General features: G+C 38.8%; 2 protein-coding genes across 2 annotated transcripts in view; both read left to right on the top strand.

Annotated features, from left to right (window-relative positions):
* Window positions 1-528: 528 nt before the first annotated feature.
* Window positions 529-3,285, top strand: LOC133779270 (uncharacterized). The gene is made up of 4 exons (XM_062219252.1): window positions 529-1,364; window positions 1,519-2,164; window positions 2,623-2,796; window positions 2,935-3,285. Exons 1-4 carry the CDS (start codon window positions 529-531, stop codon window positions 3,283-3,285), a joined length of 2,007 nt encoding a protein of 668 aa, XP_062075236.1.
* A 14,606-nt stretch (window positions 3,286-17,891) lies between these two features.
* Window positions 17,892-21,899, top strand: part of LOC133779269 (uncharacterized) — a 37,829-nt gene continuing 33,821 nt past the window's right edge. Inside the window, exons 1-2 of the mRNA XM_062219251.1 lie at window positions 17,892-18,032; window positions 18,106-18,455. Of these exons, the coding sequence (XP_062075235.1) occupies window positions 17,892-18,032; window positions 18,106-18,455 (491 nt within the window). The remainder of the gene's footprint in view (window positions 18,033-18,105; window positions 18,456-21,899) is intronic.

Raw genomic sequence — 21,899 nt, 5'->3', positions numbered from 1 at the left:
CGTATAGGAGCATTTCTTGAAACCAAGCTGCGTGGTAATAAAAAGGAGGAGATGATGGCAAGTAATTTTGTTGGCTGGAATTGTTATACTGGTTCAGCTAGTGAAGGAAGAATTCTTCTGGTTTGGCAGGCCAATATTGTGTCTGTTGAGGTTTCACAAGAAAACGATCAGTTTATTCACACTTATGTTAAAGATTTTGGTTATGGTAAAGAGTTCTGTCTGTCATTTGTGTATGGGAGGAATACGATTGAGGAGAGATTTTAGTTATGGCAAGATTTACCTGGGCTGACTTTTCCAGTTAAACCTTGGCTTGTGGCTGGAGATTTTAATTCTGCTTTTGATTTTGATGATCGACTTGGTGGTCGCGCTATTACTGTTATGGAAATGGCTGATGCTCAAAGATGGCGATCTCTTGGTTTGGTTGATGAACTTTGCACTAGTGGTTCCCATTTCACTTAGACGAATAAGAAAGCTGCTGAGGCTAGAATCTATTCCAAACTGGATCGTATCTTTAAAAATGAAGCCTGGATGGATTTATTTCCTCAATCTGAAGCCTATGTTAATTGGGATGTGCTTTCTGACCACTGCTTTTGTATCATTAAAGCCATAACAACATTGAACTCAGGAATAAAACCATTCAGATTTTTCAATATGTGGGCTAACCATGATGGCTTTAGGGAAATTGTTTTGCAGAGCTGGTCTAAGCCGATAAAGTCTCACGGTTTAGAGAGAATAATGAGGAAATTGGTGAGAGTTAAACATGTCCTTTGCCAGTTTAACATAAGGGAAATTGGTGATGTTGTTCACAAGTATGCTATAGCTAAGGAGAACTACCAATCTGCCCAATGTCAGCTCCAAAAGGACCCTCATTCATATGATCTTCAAAGAAAGGAAAGGTCTACTTTTGAGGTTTTTTCTAGCCAATCTAGATACTATGAAAGCTATCTTAGACAAAGAAGCAAAATTAACTGGCTTCGGTTTGGTGATGATAACACTGCCTATTTTCATGCGTGTTTAAAAGAGAGGAAGGCTACTAATCGTATCACCTCTTTTATTGATGATGATGGGCAGATTAATGATAAATTTGAGGATGTAGTGGCTCATTTTTTGAATCATTTTCGAAGTATTATGGGCAGTCATAGTTCAACTTCTGATCCTATTCAAAGAGAGTGTTTTATTCATGGAGGTATCTTGTCTTTGGATCAACATCATAGTTTGATGAAACCTTTCACCAAGAAGGATGTGGAAGCTGCTATGTTCAGTATTAATTCGATTAAAAGCCCGAGTCTTGATGGATATGGTTCGGGTTTTTTTAAAGTTATGTGGAAAGATTTGGGAGGAGAAATATCTGATGCCATCTTGGGGTTTTTTTTATCATGGAGTGCTTCCAGCTGAGCTTAATAGTACAACCCTCTCACTGATTTCGAAAGTTGAGAATCCTACTAAGGCTGTGGAGTATAGACCCATAGCTTGTTATAATACTCTTTACCAGTGTGTTTCAAAATTGCTATGTGGTAGATTGACTAAGGTTCTTCCTCTATTAATAAATCCAAATCAAGGAGCATTTGTCAAGGATAGATTGTTGGCTCATAACATTCTCATCTTTCAGGATATTATTAAAGGATACAAGAGGAAAAATATCTCCCCTAGATGTGTGATGAAGATTGACCTTAGGAAAGCATATGATACTATAGATTGGCCATTTTTGGAGGACATTCTTAGTGGTTACTGTTTTCCAAGTCGATTTATTTGCTGGGTTATGATCTGTTTGAAGGGCACATCTTACTCTATTTTGATGAATGATAGATTACAAGGGAGCTTTATTGGTAGAAAAGGTCTAAGACAAGGGGACCCTATATCTCCCTTGCTGTTTGTTCTTGTCATGGAATACTTAACTCGTCTTCTTGTTCAAGCTTCTTATAGAAAGGATTTCAGATTTCATCCTAATTGTAAGAAGCTGAAATTAGTAAGCCTATGTTTTGCTGATGATTTGGTGTTGTTTTGTAAGGGATCTTCTAGTTCGGTTCAGATTATCAAAGAGTGTTTCACTTCTTTTAGTCTTGCATCTGGTTTAACAGCCAATATGGCTAAATCTCAGGTCTATTTTGGGGGTTTGACAGAGGAGGATTCAAAGAATATTGTGACTAGGCTTCAATTTATGAAGGTTCATTTCCATTAAAATATCTTGGAATTCCTCTCAGGCCTACTAAATGGAAGGCTGGAGATTATGCCTTAATCATCAAAAAGATTCACCTGAGGCTTCACTCTTGGTCCAGTCATCATCTTTCGTTTGCTGGTCGAGCTCAGCTTATTCATTCTGTTTTATTGGGCATAAGATCGTTCTGGATGAGTATATTCCTCCTTCCCAAGAGTGTCATTTGTGAGATTGATCAATTATGCAGAAGGTTTTTATGGGGGTCTAATGACAACAATAATAACAGAAGCAAAATGCATCTCACTACTTGGGATCAAGTCTGTTTGCCTAATAGTTTGGGTGGTATTGGGTTTAAGGAAGGGTCCAAATGGAATAGAGTGTTGTTAGCTAAGTTCATTTGAGCTATTTCCTCTAAATAAGATATACTCTGGGTGAAATGGGTGGATGCCCTTTATCTCAAATGGCAGGAATTTCGGGAGTATAAGATCAAAAACGATGTGAGTTGGTACTGGAGAAAGCTTGTCAATTTGAAATCAGTCATCTCTCTTGGTGATCTGGAGGATGCAGTAAAGAACAGTAAACTTAATATGAGAAGGCTCTATTTTCAGCTGCTGAATAAGGAGAGAGTTCATTTTGCTAATGTAGTCTGATGTAATCTGGCTGTTCCCAAGCACAAGTTTATTTTATGGCAAGCTACTCTTGGACACTTACTCACCCGAGATAAGCTTGTTCACTCCCATATGAATATTGCTTCCTTACTGTGTCCAGTTTGTGAGCAGGAAACTCATGCCCATATGTTTTTTGATTGTCTCTTTTCTCATCAAGTTAGATCAAAAGTTGCTTCTTGGCTGGGAAATGATATATGGCCAGTTAAGTATGAAGATTGGTCCACTTGGATGATTGGGAGACCAAAAGGTCTTAAGCAAAAAATAGCAGCAGCAGCACTGGCTGCATCAGTTTATGCAATTTGGTGGAATCGTAATTCTTGTATGTTTAGATTTTATGCTATGACAGTAGATAGTATAGATCACTTGATCAAGTCTTGTTTGAAAGCTAGAATTTTAAGACTTCTTAGGACAAAGTTTGGGAAAAAAGATATAGCTATTGTTGAGAAGTTGGACCAATTGTAATGGTTATGGCTGTTGGTGCTCTATTAGAGCTTGAGTTGTAATTGTTTTGTTGTGATTCAATATATACTCTTTTCATAAAAAAAAAATAAAAAAAATTGTATTTTTATTATTTATTTTTAGAAAATTAATGACTATGGTTTTCCCAAAAAAAATTAAACAGATTAGAATTTTTAAAAACCAAACTCCTATAATTTCCTATTAATTTTAAAATGTCACATTGAAACAAATTCAATTAATTTAGAATTAATTTGTTGCTAATCAATATTTAAGTTTAACTAATATAATGAACATATACAATTAAGTCCAACTCAGGTAAATGAGCCTTAACAATTGGACTTGTACGGAGGAGGACTGGGTCCAGTATGTTGTTCCCACTACAAAGACCCCCAATCTTCCATACATGTCCAAAAGACAGGAATTTAAATATTCGTTATATTAAATTTATTAATTGATTAGTTTCACTATAGTCATGCAAAGAAAATGGGCCTTCACAAGTGGAATCACCCACAAGAGAGGAATTTAAACTTTACATTTTCTAATGTGCCCAAATAAAACCTATCATTCTATGAATATTTTATTTGGAAAAATACCATATATCAAACAAACATATGGGCTACTATATGTATCTAAGCCCAATTGTAAAAATACCACATATATGCAAACAGACATGTTATAATTGGATTGGCCTAATTATGTTACTATATGAGCAATTCTATGAATTTATGAAAAAATACCACAATTTATTTCATTTGCAAAAAATACCACAATTAATTATCTAGAATTTATCAAAAATTTGAATTAATTAATTTTTTTACAAAATTAAGTCAATTTAAATGAAATTTATCAACAATTAACAATAGTTAATTTAAATTTCATTTATCAACAATCAACTTGGTTTAAGTTAATTTGAAAAAAAAATATTAATTTAATTTAAATAGGATTTATCAACAATTAACCAAAGTTAATTTAAATCTCATTTATTAAAAAAAATATTTTATTAATTGGTTGAAAAAAATGATATTTTTAAAAATTTAACCAATTTTAAATTTTAAAATCAATATCTTAACTATTTTTTCAAAAATATCTTGTGTTGTTACAAATATAAGCCAATATTTTAACCATTAAAAAAATATATATTAATAGTTATAACAATCCTAAAATATCTCCAAACAGTTAATCAAATTCAAATATCCCTAAAAATATCTAACTAACAATATTCAAATTTCAAATAATTTAAATATTAAAAACTATAGAATAAAAAGATATTTATATTTTCAAATAAAGATTTAATAAAAGAAATCAAGAATTTAAATGAAAATATCTTAAAAATGTGATATCATAATTCTAATATTTTAATATATTAAAAGATTTAAAATTAAGTTCTTAGTCTATTTTTAAATTTGAATTTGAATCTTTGTAGAAAATATCTAATTATTTAAATCTCAACTAATAAAAATATCTTATTTTAAAAAAATAATTTTAAATGATAAAACAAAAAATATATTTTGGTTTTGATTATAAATAATTTTTTTTAACAAAAAAATTTCTTTAACTTAAAAAAAAAAATGATGAACAGTACCTGTACCGGGTATTGTTCACTGGGTGCTGGTGTCTGGGCTTGTGCACGTGCACGCAGGAGCTGCATGCAAGGCGTGCGTGCGGAGGTTGGTTTGGCTTCAGGGGATGCGCGCACGGTGGCAGGGCTGACTGCCTAGTGGGCCCGCGCATGGCAGGCAATGAAAAAAAAATTTCAAAACTTTTTTGAGCAATTTTTCAAACCAAAATATTTTCTAATTAATTTTTAACATGTTTTACACAAAATAAAGCATATATAAAATTAATATCATAGAAAACACAACAAAATAACCTAAAAATTACTAAAATTCACATAAAATCAATATGCTTCATAAAAACATGAAAACCATCCAATTATTCAAACATATTAAATAATCCAATTCTAAACATGTTCATGCATGAAAATAAAGATTACCAAAGGCTCTGAGGCCAATTGTTGGGAAAACTTATACAGGATCTTGATTTATTTTCATGTAGATCTAATATTAAACAAATTAATATGAGATAACCTAGAACATGTTTCTAAAATTGAATTCAAAGATAAACAAAGACAACAATACTTACAGTACAAAGACAAGTACTGTTATGCCATCTGCTCCCACTGTTGGGGATAGTGCCCTTAAAGAAATTGTAGTTGACAAATGTTTTGAATGAAATAAATACTTGACTTCAATTATTATATGTATAAACTATGTGCGATATTATATTGATAATATTAAGTGAATATCATAAAATTCCAAAGATTATCTATGTGGTCTTAATCTCATATTAGTATGAGAGGATCAAGATTAAGATAATAAACTTAAAACAATTGGCAGTAAAATAAAGTTATGGAATCTTTAGATTAATTACTGGTAGTACAGTCCACTAGTATTATGAATAAATGTGACCTAGATCCTGGTCACTTGTGTATTAGGAAACTTTAGTGTTGGTACTTTGAATGATGAGAGTATGTAGAACTGGATCAGATGTGATTTGTTGATAGTTATTTAACCACTGTTTCATAGTATTAATCAAACACATCAAACGATGATCATATACATGATGATCTTAATCCTGAGGTTGCTATGAACTCTTATATATGTCATTTGATCCTTTGATTCATGTGTTAAGGTTTGTTAGCATGATCAAGCTAAGAACCATTATTTTTGGGACTCTATGTTGTATAAGACTGGGGACGTAGTTTAACAAATATGGAATCTATACCTTCTTATAGATTGAATAATGGTTCCCAATTGGGTTGACTTTTGGAACTGAAAAGGTTATGAGCACTCACATCGTAAACTTGTTGTGACACAACCTTCACTAGTAAAGTAAATGGTACTCTAGGAACAAGATATATCTAAAAGGGTAAAATGGTAATTTTATTCCCTTTTAATTATGAACCATTAATAGAGGATTAACGTTGTATGTAATGATTATATCAAGGGACACTTTATTCCATAATAAAGTACTCAGTAAATATATGTTTGTAATTATCAAAAGTTCAATCTCATATTTATAGTAGAGTAATCATGATATTAATAAATATGATTATTTAATCAAAGACCTTTGATTGATATTGTAATATTTTATTAGAGCTTGAAACTATAGGTCCATAGGTTCCCAGGGTGGCTCTATCAACACCATATCAAGGTAAGAGTTGATACAATGGTATAACTGTAATTTGGGAAATTGAGAAGAATTTTATTCTTTGGGACAAGTACACAATTATATGATAATTGAGGTTGAATAATTAATTTGGAATTAATTACTAATTTTTTAAAATATATTTATTAATTTAAATATATAAATTTGCAAAATTCATATATATAAATAAATTTTTTAAATTAATTATTTGAGTGGGAGAAAATAAAAATAGTAAGTCAAAAATAATTTTGCTTTATTTAATTTAAAAAGATGATGATAATGATGATCATCAATTTGAATATTGAATTTAAAATTCAAATTTTGAAATATGGTTATCATCTTTTCCTTAAAAATATAGATACATTATTTTGTGGAAAATTGATTTTAATTAAATAATTAAATAAAAGAAAAATTTATTATCCCTGAAAAAAGATATTGCAATCCACGCATGACACAGTCTGTTGACTCTCGTTTTGGCCAACGACATGGAGTCAGATAAACGACAAGAAATAATACAAAGCTTGACAAAATGATCTAATGGAAAGTAAGAACACAAAGGATTATAGTGGTTTGGCTCCAGTGATTGGTAATGGCCTACATCCACTTGATATTATTATTGATATTGAGCTTCAAAGGTGTGATCAAAGAACTAGGGTTCCTGAATTTCACAGACCTTAGAAGAAGAGAAAAATACAAGCGGTGGATAATAGTAATGAAATTCAGAAAAAAATCAAGAGATCAAAGGTCCCCCCCCCCCCCCCCCCCCTTTTAGCTATATCTTGCATATTTATAAGCTCAAGGAGGATTACATGAATTAATCAGTCATATATTTCCTTAATAAACGGATAACAAAGTCATAATGAAGAGATATTCTCGGATATCATTACAACTCTACAGATCTTTACATAAATAAATGGAGTATACGACCAGACTGGTCATATATAAAACTTGAACTTCGCATGTGGAAATATTTATGGTCGATAGGCGAGCAGTATCTCTGCCACGTGTCAAAAATTCTTGCCACGTCATCAACAGTTTTTTTTTGGGTAAACATTTGCCCCCAAGTTTATTTATTGCGACCAGCAATAAGTAAACTTAGGAAACTAACCTTTCGTATGCCCCACGATATATGTCAGAGCCCCTCGTGCGTTCTCGAAAACTGTGAACCAATCACGTCCAATCATGCCTTTTTGATTTCCAAGTAACCTTTCCAATGATTATTACAGTCCCCCATGCCTTGAAAAAGGTAACTCATGATTACCCCTTTTCAACTTATCTCAGCCTCTATAAATAATCCTCACATTTACCTTTGAACTTTTTACTCACCATTTTCTTGCCAAGAACTCTCAAGAACTCCATCTTAGAGCTCAAAACCTCGAAGTTCTTCTGTCGTTGTTCTAAGGATCTTTTGTTCGGACGCCCAAAATCGTTCCATTTCAGAACCTCCAACCTTCATCCAGGTAAATTTCTTCAACTTTTAAACCCTTTGAGATGCCATGCACACTGCTATACGATTGTTTTGAGTTCTAAAACTTTTTGTGTTCTTGCGTAAAAATTCGTGAGGATTTTATGTATACCGTTTGATGCTTGATAGGGTAATGTAGTTTCGCTCTGTAGGAGTTAGGAACTAGTTTGATAGTCAGGATCATAGATTTAGGGCGTAAAATCGAAGTAAAAATATGATTTTTAGGCTAGTTGAAAAACTGGGTTTTTCCCGCCCCTTTGGAGTTGAAAAAGCTTTTCCAGAAAAACTTTTTACTTTCACTTTTTTATCCATTTTTCAAACTGTTCGCATAAAACTTAGTGTTTCGGTTAGAATGCTGCTGGTCGTAGACACGAGAAACATTATTCCAACTTTCAACATAAGCTCCCAGGTTGTGAGTCTTATCTCCTCCTTTCTCTGTTCGCAGTTTTCATGCAAGAACCATGGGGAGGAGAAAGACCCATCGACGACGACCTGCTAGCTCAACTGCTCGAGGACGAAGAACAACCCTCGTCATTGATACCCGAAATTCCATTTTCTCGTGCCAATCCAAACACTTCCCTTGTCTTGACTCGTAATATGGCTCGCACCAAAACCAAAGCCAAGAAAAGGAAAATCTCTAACCCTTCTAATTAGCCTGCTCCTTTGGCTGATGCTCCCTTGACCAGTGGTCGAGATGAAAATGCTCCCGACCCTAACATCCAAAGACATGCCCATCCCCAACACGCCTTTCAGCCAGATGTTGAGTGGTATGTAGTTCCTGAAAGCAGAGTGACGATCAGAATGATCGCCAATTATATAAGGAAACACAGTCTCCCAGGGGTGACCTTAGTCAGACCCAACCAAGACAAAAGGGAGAATCTTCCTAGAGGCGCCTTCAGCGCCTGGTCGAGGTTTCATATCGAGGTAGGGGCTACCTTGCCTCTTCACTCATTTTTTCAGGGGGTGGCCCACTATTTTGGAGTTGCCCCCTTTCAAATAACTCCAAACGGATATAGGATGCTCGCAGCACTCTATATCTTGTAAAACCACAAGAAATGGCCCGTGCCAACGCTGTAGAGTCTAAGAACTTTACTTAGCTAAGATAGATAATAGTACGATAGTATTTATAGCATTATCTTTGTTACTGTGGATTTCTGGTTTAGACCGGGAATTATTTGGACACTCATAGTAGTACTTATAGATTTTCTAAGTTTAACCTATAGTTTAAGAATATTAAAGGTTGGTTAATATGACTGATATTAAGGATTATATTTATTATAATATAAGGTTTAGATATCAACCAATAGGATTTTAAGCACATGTTATGAATGGTAATTAAGGATTAAGTATTTTTGAGGATTAAATTAAATACGGGTAAAGTTTGAATGTTATAGGGTCAGTCAGCAGCTTTGAATACGTTGAAGGCTTAGTCAAGGCTGTTTACTCCATTCAAACTTAGCTAAAAATGTGTAATTTCGTGTTTAAATATTCAGCGTGTGCCGATATATCGCAGCTATAGGGGGCGATATATCGCAGCACGTAGATACGGAAAACACAAGACGGTGCACGGTCGCCTCGGGCATACTGGCCCAGGCGATATATCGCCTACAGGGGGCGATATATCGCCTCCTCCAGCATAAATTCAAACACTTTTGAATTCTTTTCCTTTCAGCCATTCAAACTCCTCCATAAGTCCAGCATCTTTTGAACGAGTCTTCAGCCTCTGCTGAACGATTATTCAAATGATTTTCACCTAAAAAGCCATTATTTTTATTCAAGTAAAATAAAGATACTTTCATTCCCAAACTCTATAAATAGGACCTAGTACCCAGCCATTATTCACCTTTTGCTCTAAGTTCAGAAGCTGCTAGTGTTAAGTGAGTGTGAGAGTGTAAACACCTGGTTTGGGAAAATCATAAGCTTAAACATCATAAGCTTATCAAACACTTTGGGAAGTGAGGTTCTATAGTATTTCGGTTGAGGTGTAGATTGGTCTTTCAAGTCTTTGAGGTAACCAAAACTCTAGTTCATTTCTGTATGACTATGTGTTAGATTTTCCTTGCTGGGCATTAGGCTCATTCCTTTCTGTTTTATGTGCAGGAAAATAGCTTTAAGAGGCAGTAAGATTCGTGGACGCTTAGAGGATGTGTATCGATGGTGAATGGAGTCAAGGGGCCGAGCGTTATTCGATTCGAGGATGTAGTCTTGTTTATGTTTTTATGGTTTTAAATGTATTTTCCGCATTTTCTATGTAACTCTTTTTACTTTAAGTTATTTTGTTTTAAAGACAATGGGTACCCATATCCTACTTAATTTTATGAAAGTAACCTTTGTTTCTACAAGTTTATAATAAATTATGGTATTTTCGCAAATGTATGTTTTAGTAAGAATTTGTATGTATAGTTCGATAATGGTCCAAGAGTCTAGATTAGTGGGTCATTACAGTTGGTATCAGAGCAACGGTTCCTTCGCATGAAGTTCTCCTCGATACACACGCTCAAAGCTCCGAATCGGACCGCCAAGTAAGTGTTTAAGTTACTAGTTATGTTACTTATGTGTATAGCTAACACCTTTAGTGTTTATGTTTTCAGTTAAGAATGAACGGAGCTTTAAGCAATGAGGATATCCGAGCCATTGAGGCTTTAAAAAGAATAAGGGAGCCAAGGAACACCGTAGGAGCACTAGAAAAGATCACTCGAAGATTGATCTTGTTCCACAAAGAGATAGGTCACCTTCAAGAGTCTAAGCAAATCATGATGAGAGTTGCAGAACAATATGTCCTAGTACAGCTACAACAAATGGCCCTAGCACCCCAACAAGTTGATCCATATGGGGGATGGCCAGTGACGAACTACGCGCCACATCCAGTACCGAATATGGAGTCAGTGTATGAGAGGTTCCGCAAGCAGCACGCTCCAAAATTCGAAGGGACTATAGACCCCTTTGAGGCAGAAGAGTGGCTAAGGAATGTGAAGCCAATTCTTACGCACATGAATCTCAGTAATGCAGACCGCATATCCTGCGTCTCGTCATTACTCAAGAAGGATGCCAGAATATGGTGGGACTTAGTTCAGCAGACTAACGATGTCATCACCATGATGTGGACAAGATTTAAGGAGCTGTTCCACAAGAAGTATTACACCTTGGCAGTCATCGCTAATGATAGAAGAATATGCTCGTCAGTTCAACAGATTAGTCAAGTTTGCACAAGAGTTGGTCCCAACCGACTTTACGAGGTTGACCAAGTTCGTCAGAGGACTTAGACCAAAGATGGAATTAGGGGTTAAGTTAGCAAACCTGGGAACCACTACCTATGCCAATATTCTAGAAACGGAAATAGAAGTAGAAAGGATTCAGAGGAATGTTAGTGAGGAGAAGAGGGATTAAACGATGGTTCCAGACCAAAGTCTTTGCCTTGACCCAAGGAGGAACCCATGCTAGTAACAAGCATTTACAGGTCAGATCATATCCTTGATAGTACATGTTCTAGTATCGCTTGATTGGTAGCAGTATACTCGTATATCTCGTTAGGAATGATAGAAAAACTAGACAAACCTAGTGAAAGATTTAGAACTAGGTTTGTAACCGAGTTGCCTTCGGGCAAAGTAGTTCTATCATCACGAATAGTACGAGGCGTACTGATCAAGATTGAGGACATAGAACTAGAAGGAGACCTGATAGAGCTAGTGATCAAGGACTTCGACGTAATACTAGGCATGGATCGACTAGCACGGCATGGCGCAACGATCGACAGCAAACGCAAGAAGGTGATGTTCGAGACTCCTGACGGCCAGAGACGATGCTTCATGGGACAAGCTTCAGGATTACGCACCCCGTTAGTGTCATCTCTCAAAGCTTAGAGAATGATGGAGAAAGGATGCCAAGCGTTCTTAGCCAGCATCACGAATGTGGAGAAGGAGACATCACTTAAAGTTGGAGATGTTCGGGTTATACAAGAATTTCCAGAAGTTTTCCCCGATGACTTGCCAGGATTGCCGCCAACTCGAGAAATAGACTTCACGATAGAATTAGTACCAAGCACCGAGCCTATCTCTAAGGCACCATATCGGATGGCACCTACGGAACTCAAGGAGTTAAAGACGCAGCTACAAGAACTCCTAGACTTGGGTTTCATTAGGCCAAGCCATTCACCATGGGGAGCTCCGGTACTATTCGTGAAAAAGAAGGACGGAAGTATGCGAATGTGCATAGACTATCGTAAGCTGAACAAAGTAACGATTAAGAACAAATACCCGCTACCTCGGATTGACGATTTGTTTAATCAACTCTGAGGCGCAACTGTATTTTCTAAGATCAATCTACGGTCCGGGTATCATCAGCTCAAGGTAAAGGGAGAAGATATTCCTAAGACAGCCTTTAGGACTCGTTATGGACATTACGAGTTCTTGGTTATAACTTGTGGTATTACTAACGCACCAGCCGCGTTTATGGACTAAATGAATAGGGTCTTCAAGGATTACTTGGATAAATTCGTCGTTGTGTTCATCGATGACATTTTAATTTACTCCAAGGATGAAGTGGAGCACGAGGAACACTTGAGGATGATTTTGACGCAATGGAAGGAGCACCAACTCTACGCGAAGTTCAAGAAATGCGAGTTTTGGCTTTCACAAGTGGCATTCCTCGGGCACATCATATCAAAAGACGGAGTTGCAGTAGACCCATCGAAGGGGGAGGCCGTGAAGGATTGGCCTAGACCAAAGAATGTGTCAGAAGTAAGAAGCTTCTTAGGGCTAGCAGGTTATTATAGAAAGTTTGTAGAGGGCTTTTCTAAGATAGCCACTCCACTCACCAACCTGACCCGGAAGCAAAAAAAGTTTATCTGGAATGAGAAGTGTGAGGAAAGCTTCCAGTTGCTTAAGGATAGGCTTTGCTCAACACCAGTACTTAGTGTCCCAACACCCAACCACAAGTTCGTTGTCTACTGTGATGCATCAAATCTAGGATTGGGATGCGTGCTGATGCAAAACGACAAAGTGATAGCCTATGCCTCACGTCAGTTAAAGGAGTATGAGCAACGCTATCCAACTCACGATATGGAGTTGGCAGCGGTGGTCTTTGAGTTAAAAATCTGGCGCCATTATCTTTACGGAGAACGGTGCGAGAATTACACGGACCACAAAAGTTTAAAATACTTCTTTACGCAGAAGGAGCTCAACATGAGGCAACGCAGGTGGTTAGAGTTAGTAAAGGATTACGACTGAGAAATCCTATACCACCCGGGAAAGGCAAATGTAGTTGCCGATGCGCTCAGCCGGAAAAGCTATGGGAATTTAGCAGCCTTATCCGGAATTGAAAAGCCGCTACAGCAGGAGCTTATCAATGCCGGAATAGAAGTGGTTATAGGCAAGCTGGCGAACTTGTCTATCCAATCGAATCTGCTAGAGGACATACGGAATGGTCAGAGACGTGATGAATCGCTAGCGGCACACACGGATGCAGTCAGAGAAAGCAAGACTACAGATTTCTCAATATCCAGTCAAGGTTTATTGAGATATAAGGATCGGGTATGCGTGCCAGACGATCAAAGTATTAAGAAGACGGTCCTAGAAGAAGCGCACAATACCCCGTACTCAGTTCATCCAGGGTCTACCAAGATGACTCATGACATCAAGGCAGTCTATTGGTGGCCAGGGATGAAGAAGGAGATAGCGGAGTATGTATCTAAGTGTCTTGTATGCCAGCAAGTGAAGGCGGAGCATCAGCGGCCTGCAGGATTATTACAACCGCTTAGCATACCGGAATGGAAGTGGGACGATATAGCCATGGACTTCGTGACGGGTCTGCCAAAGACGAATAAGCAGCATGATTCCGCTTGGATAGTAATAGATAGACTAACCAAGTCGGCTCATTTTCTGCCTGTTAAGACTTCATATACGGCAGACCAATATGCAGACATCTACATCCAAGAGATTGTACGATTGCATGGAATCCCCAAGACGATAGTGTCAGATAGAGGATCAGTATTTACGTCAAGATTTTGGAGAAGCTTACAGCAAGCTATGGGTACTAAATTAAGCTTTAGTACAGCTTTCTATCCTCAGACAGATGGGCAGTCCGAGCGTACGATTCATATTTTAGAGGATATGCTACGCGCATGTGTACTTGATTTCGGAGGATCGTGGAACAAGTACTTACCACTGATCGAGTTCTCGTACAACAACAGCTACCAGTCAACGATCGGAATGGCACCTTATGAGTTGCTATATGGACGAAGGTACCGATCACCGTTGCACTAGGACGAGGTAGGAGAAAGGCAGATTCTAAGGCCCGAAGCTGTTAGACAAGCTCAAGAAGCAGTAATGCTTAGTAGACAGCGTATGCTGGCTGCTCAAAGCCGTCAGAAAAGATATGCGAATACCAAGCGACGCGATGTGGAATTCCAAGTTGGAGATCAAGATATCTCCTATAAAAAGTGTCAAGCGGTTCGGAAAGAAAGGCAAGCTTAGTCCCCGATTCATAGGTCCTTTTAGATATTGGACAAAGTGGGAACAGTTGCGTATAGACTAGCCCTACTGCCAGCACTAGCCGATAGTCACAACGTCTTCCACATCTCGATGTTACGCAAATATGTGTCAGACCCATCTCACGTCCTCAAATACGATACGATAGCACTCTAGAAAGACTTAAGTTACGAGGAACGACCGGTTAGCATCCTAGATAGAGGGATGAAGTAGTTACGGTCTAAGAGCCTTCCTATAGTCAAAGTCCTATGGAGCAATAGTTCTGAACGCGAGGCAACGTGGGAGTTAGAGGAGGACATGCAAGGCTGGTATCCGGAGTTATTTGATAAGTAAATTTCGAGGACAAAATTCTTTTTAGTAGGGGAGAATTGTAGAGTCCAAGAACTTTACTTAGCTAAGACAGATAATAGTATGATAGTATTTATAGCATTATCTTTGTTACTGTGGATTTTTGGTTCAAACCGGGAATTATTTGGACACTCATAGTAGTACTTATAGATTTTCTAAGTTTAACCTATAGTTTAAGAATATTAATTTTAACCTAAGGTTGGTTAATATGACTGATATTAAGGATTATATTTATTATACTATAAGGTTTAGATATCAACCAATAGGATTTTAAGCACATGTTATGAATGGTAATTAAGGATTAAGTATTTTTGAGGATTAAATTAAATAAGGGTAAAGTTTGAATGTTATAGGGTCAGTCCGCAGCTTTGAATACGTTGAAGGCTTAGTCAAGGCTGTTTACTCCATTCAAACTTAGCTAAAAATGTGTAATTTCGTGTTTAAATATTCAGCGTGTGCTGATATATCGCAGCACGTAGATATGGAAAACACAAGACGGTGCACGGTCGCCTCGGGCATACTGGCCCAGGCGATATATCGCCTACAGGGGGCGATATATCGCCTCCTCCAGCATAAATTCAAACATTTTTGAATTCTTTTCCTTTCAGCCATTCAAACTCCTCCATAAGTCCAGCATCTTTTGAACGAGTCTTCAGCCTCTGCTGAACGATTATTCAAATGATTTTCACCTAAAAAGCCATTATTTTTATTCAAGTAAAATAAAGATACTTTCATTCCGAAACTCTATAAATAGGACCTAGTACCCAGCCATTATTCACCTTTTGCTCTAAGTTCAGAAGCTGCTAGTGTTAAGTGAGTGTGAGAGTGTAAACACCTGGTTTGGGAAAATCATAAGCTTAAACATCATAAGCTTATCAAACACTTTGGGAAGTGAGGTTCTATAGTATTTCGGTTGAGGTGTAGATTGGTCTTTCAAGTCTTTGAGGTAACCAAAACTCTAGTTCATTTCTGTATTATGTTATTTTCTTTCTCATAGTCTTATACTCAATCTCTAACCATAATCTTCATTTTGGTTAGGGAATCTAAGTTCTTGAGCACATAAGTTTCGGTAAGCATGTTTCTCAAATGGTTTAGTCTTTCCATCCCTTTCATTTCATCTCCTTTCTTCTTTAGACTCACTCTTTCTAATGGTTATTAGGAGTGTTCCAAAAGGTCCCAACTCAGTCCCACATATCCCGGTAACTTTGGTAAGGAAAATAGGATAGAATCTATATGTGTATTGCTTATGTTATCTTATGTGTTATGTTATGAAATATGATATGTTATGAATATGTTATGTGTATGTTTGTAGGCTTGGGGCTTATGCCCTATTTGACTAACAAGACCCCAAAAGATTATGGGCATATGCCTACTTAGCTAGTAGGTCCCCACTAATCTCATGGGCATAAGCTTGTTTAGTCTATGGGACCCCAAGTAATAATGGCCATTATAATAAGTGTATGTATTAAGTGTTATGATATGTCTTTACGTTTATTATGAAATTTATGTGTATGACTATGTGTTAGATTTTCCTTGCTGGGCATTAGGCTCATTCCTTTCTGTTTTATGTGCAGGAAAATAGCTTTAAGAGGCGGTAAGATTCGTGGACGCTTAGAGGATGTGTATCGATGGTGAATGGAGTCAAGGGGCCGAGCGTTATTCGATTCGAGGATGTAGTCTTGTTTATGTTTTTATGGTTTTAAATGTATTTTCCGCATTTTCTATGTAACTCTTTTTACTTTAAGTTATTTTGTTTTAAAGACAATGGGTACCCATATCCTACTTAATTTTATGAAAGTAACCTTTGTTTCTACAAGTTTATAATAAATTATGGTATTTTCGCAAATGTATGTTTTAGTAAGAATTTGTATGTATAGTTCGATAATGGTCCAAGAGTCTAGATTAGTGGGTCATTACAAACGCCTCATGAGGTCAACTACCTGTTCAACCTCAAATCTAACCCGTACCAAGAAGGCACGGGGTTCTATCATTTCTATCATCAGGAAACCGGGCGCACCCTTCCTGACTGACACCACCCACATATCAAATGTGGGGAGGTACTACCAGAGTACTTCCTCACTACTGACATGATCGCAGACAACCTGGCCTTCGCTCAAGGAGGTAAAACTTTCGTATCACTGGGTGTTACTTCTTCACTTAGTGTTCTCCTCCACAATTTTCTTAAACTGTTAATGTCTTCCAGGCCCATGGCTGCGACCAAACCCAACTCCCGGACATGGAGTTGAGATCGGAGCTCCTAGCCAGCATGACTGACATAGAAAAGAGCGTCAAGCATCTGGTTACAGAGGCTAACCTTAGGTTGGTTGGCCTCTAGGCTCCTTAACCCGGACACGAGGGTGCCCTCAGCAGGGAGTGCCTTTCCCGAGGAGGAACCCGAGCAGCAACATCCAGCGTCACCCTCCACGAAGGAAATCGACTGGGGTCATGATTAGGGAACCTGCTGGCACTCCTCCAGCAGAGAGGCCCTCTCGGCCCCCTTGGGGAAAGGAAAAAAGAAGGCCACCGAGGACTCTCTGGCGATTCTTCGGATGACAATGGTACAGTTATTTCACTTTTAGACAATTTTCCAATTCCCTGTCATCTATTCGACGGGGACGGCAATTTTAAATATGCTCCACATTTAGGTCCAAACTTCTTCATGTCAAAGAGTGAGTATAAGACTAGTAGAGTCTGTAGGATAGCGACCAGTAATAATAGCTCAGGTATTTGACTTTGCAATCTTTCTTTGCTTCTTTTTCTGATGTAATATACTTGGTCATTCATGCTATCTCACTGTTTAACATTGTTCTTCTTTTTCAGACATGGAATCTGTCAATGTGTTCGACATCTACAACACTCCTGAGGTTGTCGCAGCTCGCTCGAGCAAGAAGAAAACCAGGAGGAGACACCATGGGGAGAGCAGCAAAGCGCCTCAGGCGAAGAAGGATCGAAATGCAGGCCCTTCGGAGGATAGGCCCTCCGCCACCACAACTCCATATTCTCCCTGTGATCAGCAGACTCCTTTTTCTCCGGCCAGATCGACTCCTCCCGCAGCTCCGACTGACCAAACTTAGCAGGTTGATCCTACTTCCACCAGGGGCGAGATGGTTGGTCGCGCCTTTAAACTGGTCAAGGAGAGGATCACCAAGATTGTGAAGCATGACCGCTATCGAGAGGCAATGGCTGCTACAGAGACGATGGAAGTTGACCCGATCCTGAACCGCGCTCTGAACGAGTTTACCATTGTAAGTCATCTTTTTCTGCGAAAACAGGTCTTCTTTATTTTATAGTTTTTCTAACTTCAACCTTGGCCTACAGGCCATGCTGACCTTCACTGTGGGCCGAATCTGCTTGGGTGCTATTACCAAGCATGCCAGAACTTTGGAGCAACAGCCCGAGGATGAACTTAAAGCTGTCGAGGCCAAACATGCTGAACAGCTGGCAGTGGTGGTTGAGGAAAAGGCCAAATTGGCTAAGGAGTTGGAGGAGAAGCAGAAGTCTCTGGAGAAAGTTCGCGAGCAGAGGGACCAATTTAGGGAGTCCAACTGCTTTAACTTCCGTGCAGCCCAATATCTCGAGGTGGACATGGCCGCGAGTAGGCAGGAGACCACAGCTCTGGAGAGCCGGATTGAAGAGTTGGAGAAGGCCAACGCCAGAAACTTGGAAAGGTACAAGAGTGCCACTCTTCGATGCTTCTATGATTTCTGGAAGCACAATCATGGTGCCAACTTCGACTACTTTCCCGAGAATGCGAGAGATGTCAAGCTTGCTCGATGTGCTGCTCAGCTGGTTGAAGAAGAAAGATCAAGGGTTCCTGCTTCCCCTGAAATCTCGCTGGCCGCTGGGATGAACGGGGCAGACAACGAGGCTGCAGGCGTTGTCAATCAGAACCTTCCCCAAGATCCTCCGACTCCTCAAAATCCTTGAGCTCCTTAGTCTTTTCTGTTTATATTTCTTCCTTTTAACTACACGACCTATGGGTCGAGATGTAAAAACAATATAATTTTTGTTTGCTGCATGGGCAGCTTTTATTTTTACTTGAACAATTACATCCGAGCAGTGACTGCTCGTGGTGTAAAAGGATTCGTTTTGATATTATAATATATATGCATATTATTATAACATATGTTCGCATGACCGAACTTAGCATAGCACTTTGGTTTGATTTAACAAAATAACAAAATTTTGAAAAATACTCTCTAAGTGCCCTAGCATGCTTTCACTTATTTGGCTCATGCTTTGCTTACTTGTACCTTATATGCCCCCCAAGTGATCAGGGAGCTTTAGGTCCTTGGTCACTTACCTTGACTAGAACCTGCTCGATCATTACTGCTCGTAGTAATATGGTTAGCATTATAATACAGCAAAAAACACACGTAATGAGCAAATACTTGTAATAAATACAATAGTTGGCAAGAAATGACTGGCTGAGCACAGTCCCTTTTATTTCTCGTAATAAATGGACTCAACATGTCTATACGAGTGATCAATAAGATCTTACACTTTTCCCAAACTTGTAAAAAGTAAAATTTATACAAGCCAATTCTTTAAGAAGAATTGTTCATTGATAATACTTGTGTAGGTGTTCTCAATTCCAATAGCGAGGAACGATATCTTTGTTTAAGCGTGCAAGTTTATAAGTCCTTGTTGAAGGACTTCATCAATCTGGTAAGGCCCTTCCCAATTTGGCCCGAGTACTCCAGCAGCTTGGTCGCGGGTGTTAAGGAAAACTCTTCGGAGTACAAGGTCTCCAACATTGAATTTTCTTTCTCGCACTTTAGAGTTGAAATACCGGGCGACCTTCTGCTGGTATCCAACTACTCAGAGCTGGGCTTGTTCATGCCTTTCATCAATCGAGTCCAGGGATTCCATCAGTAGCTGGCTGTTAGAGTCCTAGTCGTATGTTAATCTACGGTGCAAGGGTGGATCTAATTGGACAGGAAACATGGCTTCATACCCGTACGTTAAGGAAAACGGGGTATGACCTGTTGCTATTCAGTGGGAAGTTATGTATGACCAAAGAACTTCAGGCAACTGCTCTGGCCATGCTCCCTTAGCTTCTTCAAGTCTTTTCTTCAGGGTATCCTTCAACGTTTTGCTAACTGCTTCGATTTTCCCATTCGCTTGGGGAAGAGCGACTGAAGAAAAGCTCTTGATAATATCATGTTGTTTGCAAAAGTCTATGAATAGATCACTGTCGAACTGGTTGCCATTGTCTGAGATGATCTTTCTTGGTAATCCATAGCGACAAATGATGTTTTTGACTACGAAGTCAAGCACTTTCTTGGTCGTTATGGTTGCGAGTGGCTCAGCCTCGGCCCATTTGGTGAAGTAGTCGACGGCAACCACTGCGTACTTTACACCACCTTTTCCTGTAGGCAAGGATCTGATTAGATCTATTCCCCAAACTGCGAAGGGCCATGGACTCTACATCTGCTTTAACTCGTTGGGAGCTATTCGCGGGATTTTAGAAAATCTCTGACACTTGTCACATCTTTGCACAAACTCCATTGAGTCTTCATTAATGGTTGGCCAGAAATATCCCTGCCTTAGGATCTTTTTTGACAGGCTTTGCTCCCCAGCGTGATCCCCACGAAAGCCTTCGTGTACCTCTTTCATTAACTCTTTGGCTTTCTCCTTTGTAATACATCTGAGGAGTGGAAGTGAGTATCCTCTTTGGTACAGGATCCCATCGACTAGGATATACCTAGCAGCTTGCCGCTGAAGGGTCCTGGCTTTGTTTTTGTCCGCTGGTAGCACGCCACTTGACAGATATTCTACATAAGGTGCCATCCACGTATCTGCCATCTGGATGACCAAAGTGGTTTCTGCTACTTGGATGCGTGGTGCTGATAGTCGCTCGACTGACACTATGTTCAAAGTGTCAGTGTCCTTTGCACTTGCCAACTTTTCCAAAGCGTCCGCGTTGGAATTTTGATCGCGAGGTACCTGCAAGAGAGTGTATCTGTCGAACTGGGCTAACAGATCCTTTGCTTTGTTTAGATAGGCGACCATCTTCAAACCTCACGCCTGGTATTCTCCCAAGATTTGATTCACCACCAGCAGAGAATCACTATAGATGTCAAGCGTTTTTATGTTCATATCCTTGGCTCACCGCAATCCAACGAGTAATGCTTCATACTCAGCCTCATTGTGAGAATCAGTGAGGTCAAATCTAATTGCACAGTGAAATCGATGCTCTTCCGGGTTATCAATAACACTCCTGCTCCTGCGTGGGATTCGTAGATGAACCGTCTGTGAACAATTTGCATGAGGGTGCTTGGATTTGACATTCAGGCTTGCTGGGTTCCTCAATCAGCTCACCACCCGCAGGCTCTGTGAATTCAGCGATGAAGTCAGCTAAGGCTTGTCCTTTTATCGCTGCTTGAGGCAGGTAAGATATGTTGAACTGGCCGAGTTCGACTGCCCACTTTAGCAATCTTCCTGCAGCCTCTGGCTTTTGTAGAACTTGCCAAAGAGGCTGGTCGGTCAAGACCGTAATCGGATGAGCTTGGAAGTAAGGCCGCAGCTTCCTAGAGGCCAAAACTAAACAATAGGCTAACCTTTTGATGGGGGGATACCTCAATTTTGCTATGATCAACCTTTTGCTTACGTAATAGACAGCCTTCTGCAAACCTTCTTCTTCTCTTACAAGAACAGCACTAGCAGCGTAATTCGTGATGGCCAGGTAGATGAACAAAGTCTCTTTATCGACCGGCTTTGACAGGATGGGTGGTTGTGCCATATGCATTTTTAGTGCTTGAAAGGCCTGCTCACACTCATCTGTCCATTCAAACTCCTTATTGCCTCTGAGTAGATTAAAAAATGGGACGCACTTGTTTGTTGATTTTGAAATGAATCTACTGAGAGCAGCAATCCCCCCAGTCAGGCATTGGACATCCTTAATTTTCACTGGTGACTTCATCTCGATCAGGGCTTTTCTTTTCTCGGGATTAGCTTCAATTCCACTTGGGTTAACTATAAATCCCAAGAACTTCCCTGATCCTACCCCCAATGAGAATTTAAGGGAATTTAACTTCATCCTATATTTATTCAGGACGTTGAAGCATTCCTGCAAATCCCTTACATGCCCTTCTGCTTTCTTCGACTTA

This window comes from Humulus lupulus, chromosome 5 (genome assembly GCF_963169125.1).
Source record: "Humulus lupulus chromosome 5, drHumLupu1.1, whole genome shotgun sequence".
Lineage (NCBI taxonomy): Eukaryota > Viridiplantae > Streptophyta > Magnoliopsida > Rosales > Cannabaceae > Humulus > Humulus lupulus.
This window is presented reverse-complemented; position numbering and strand designations above follow the sequence as displayed.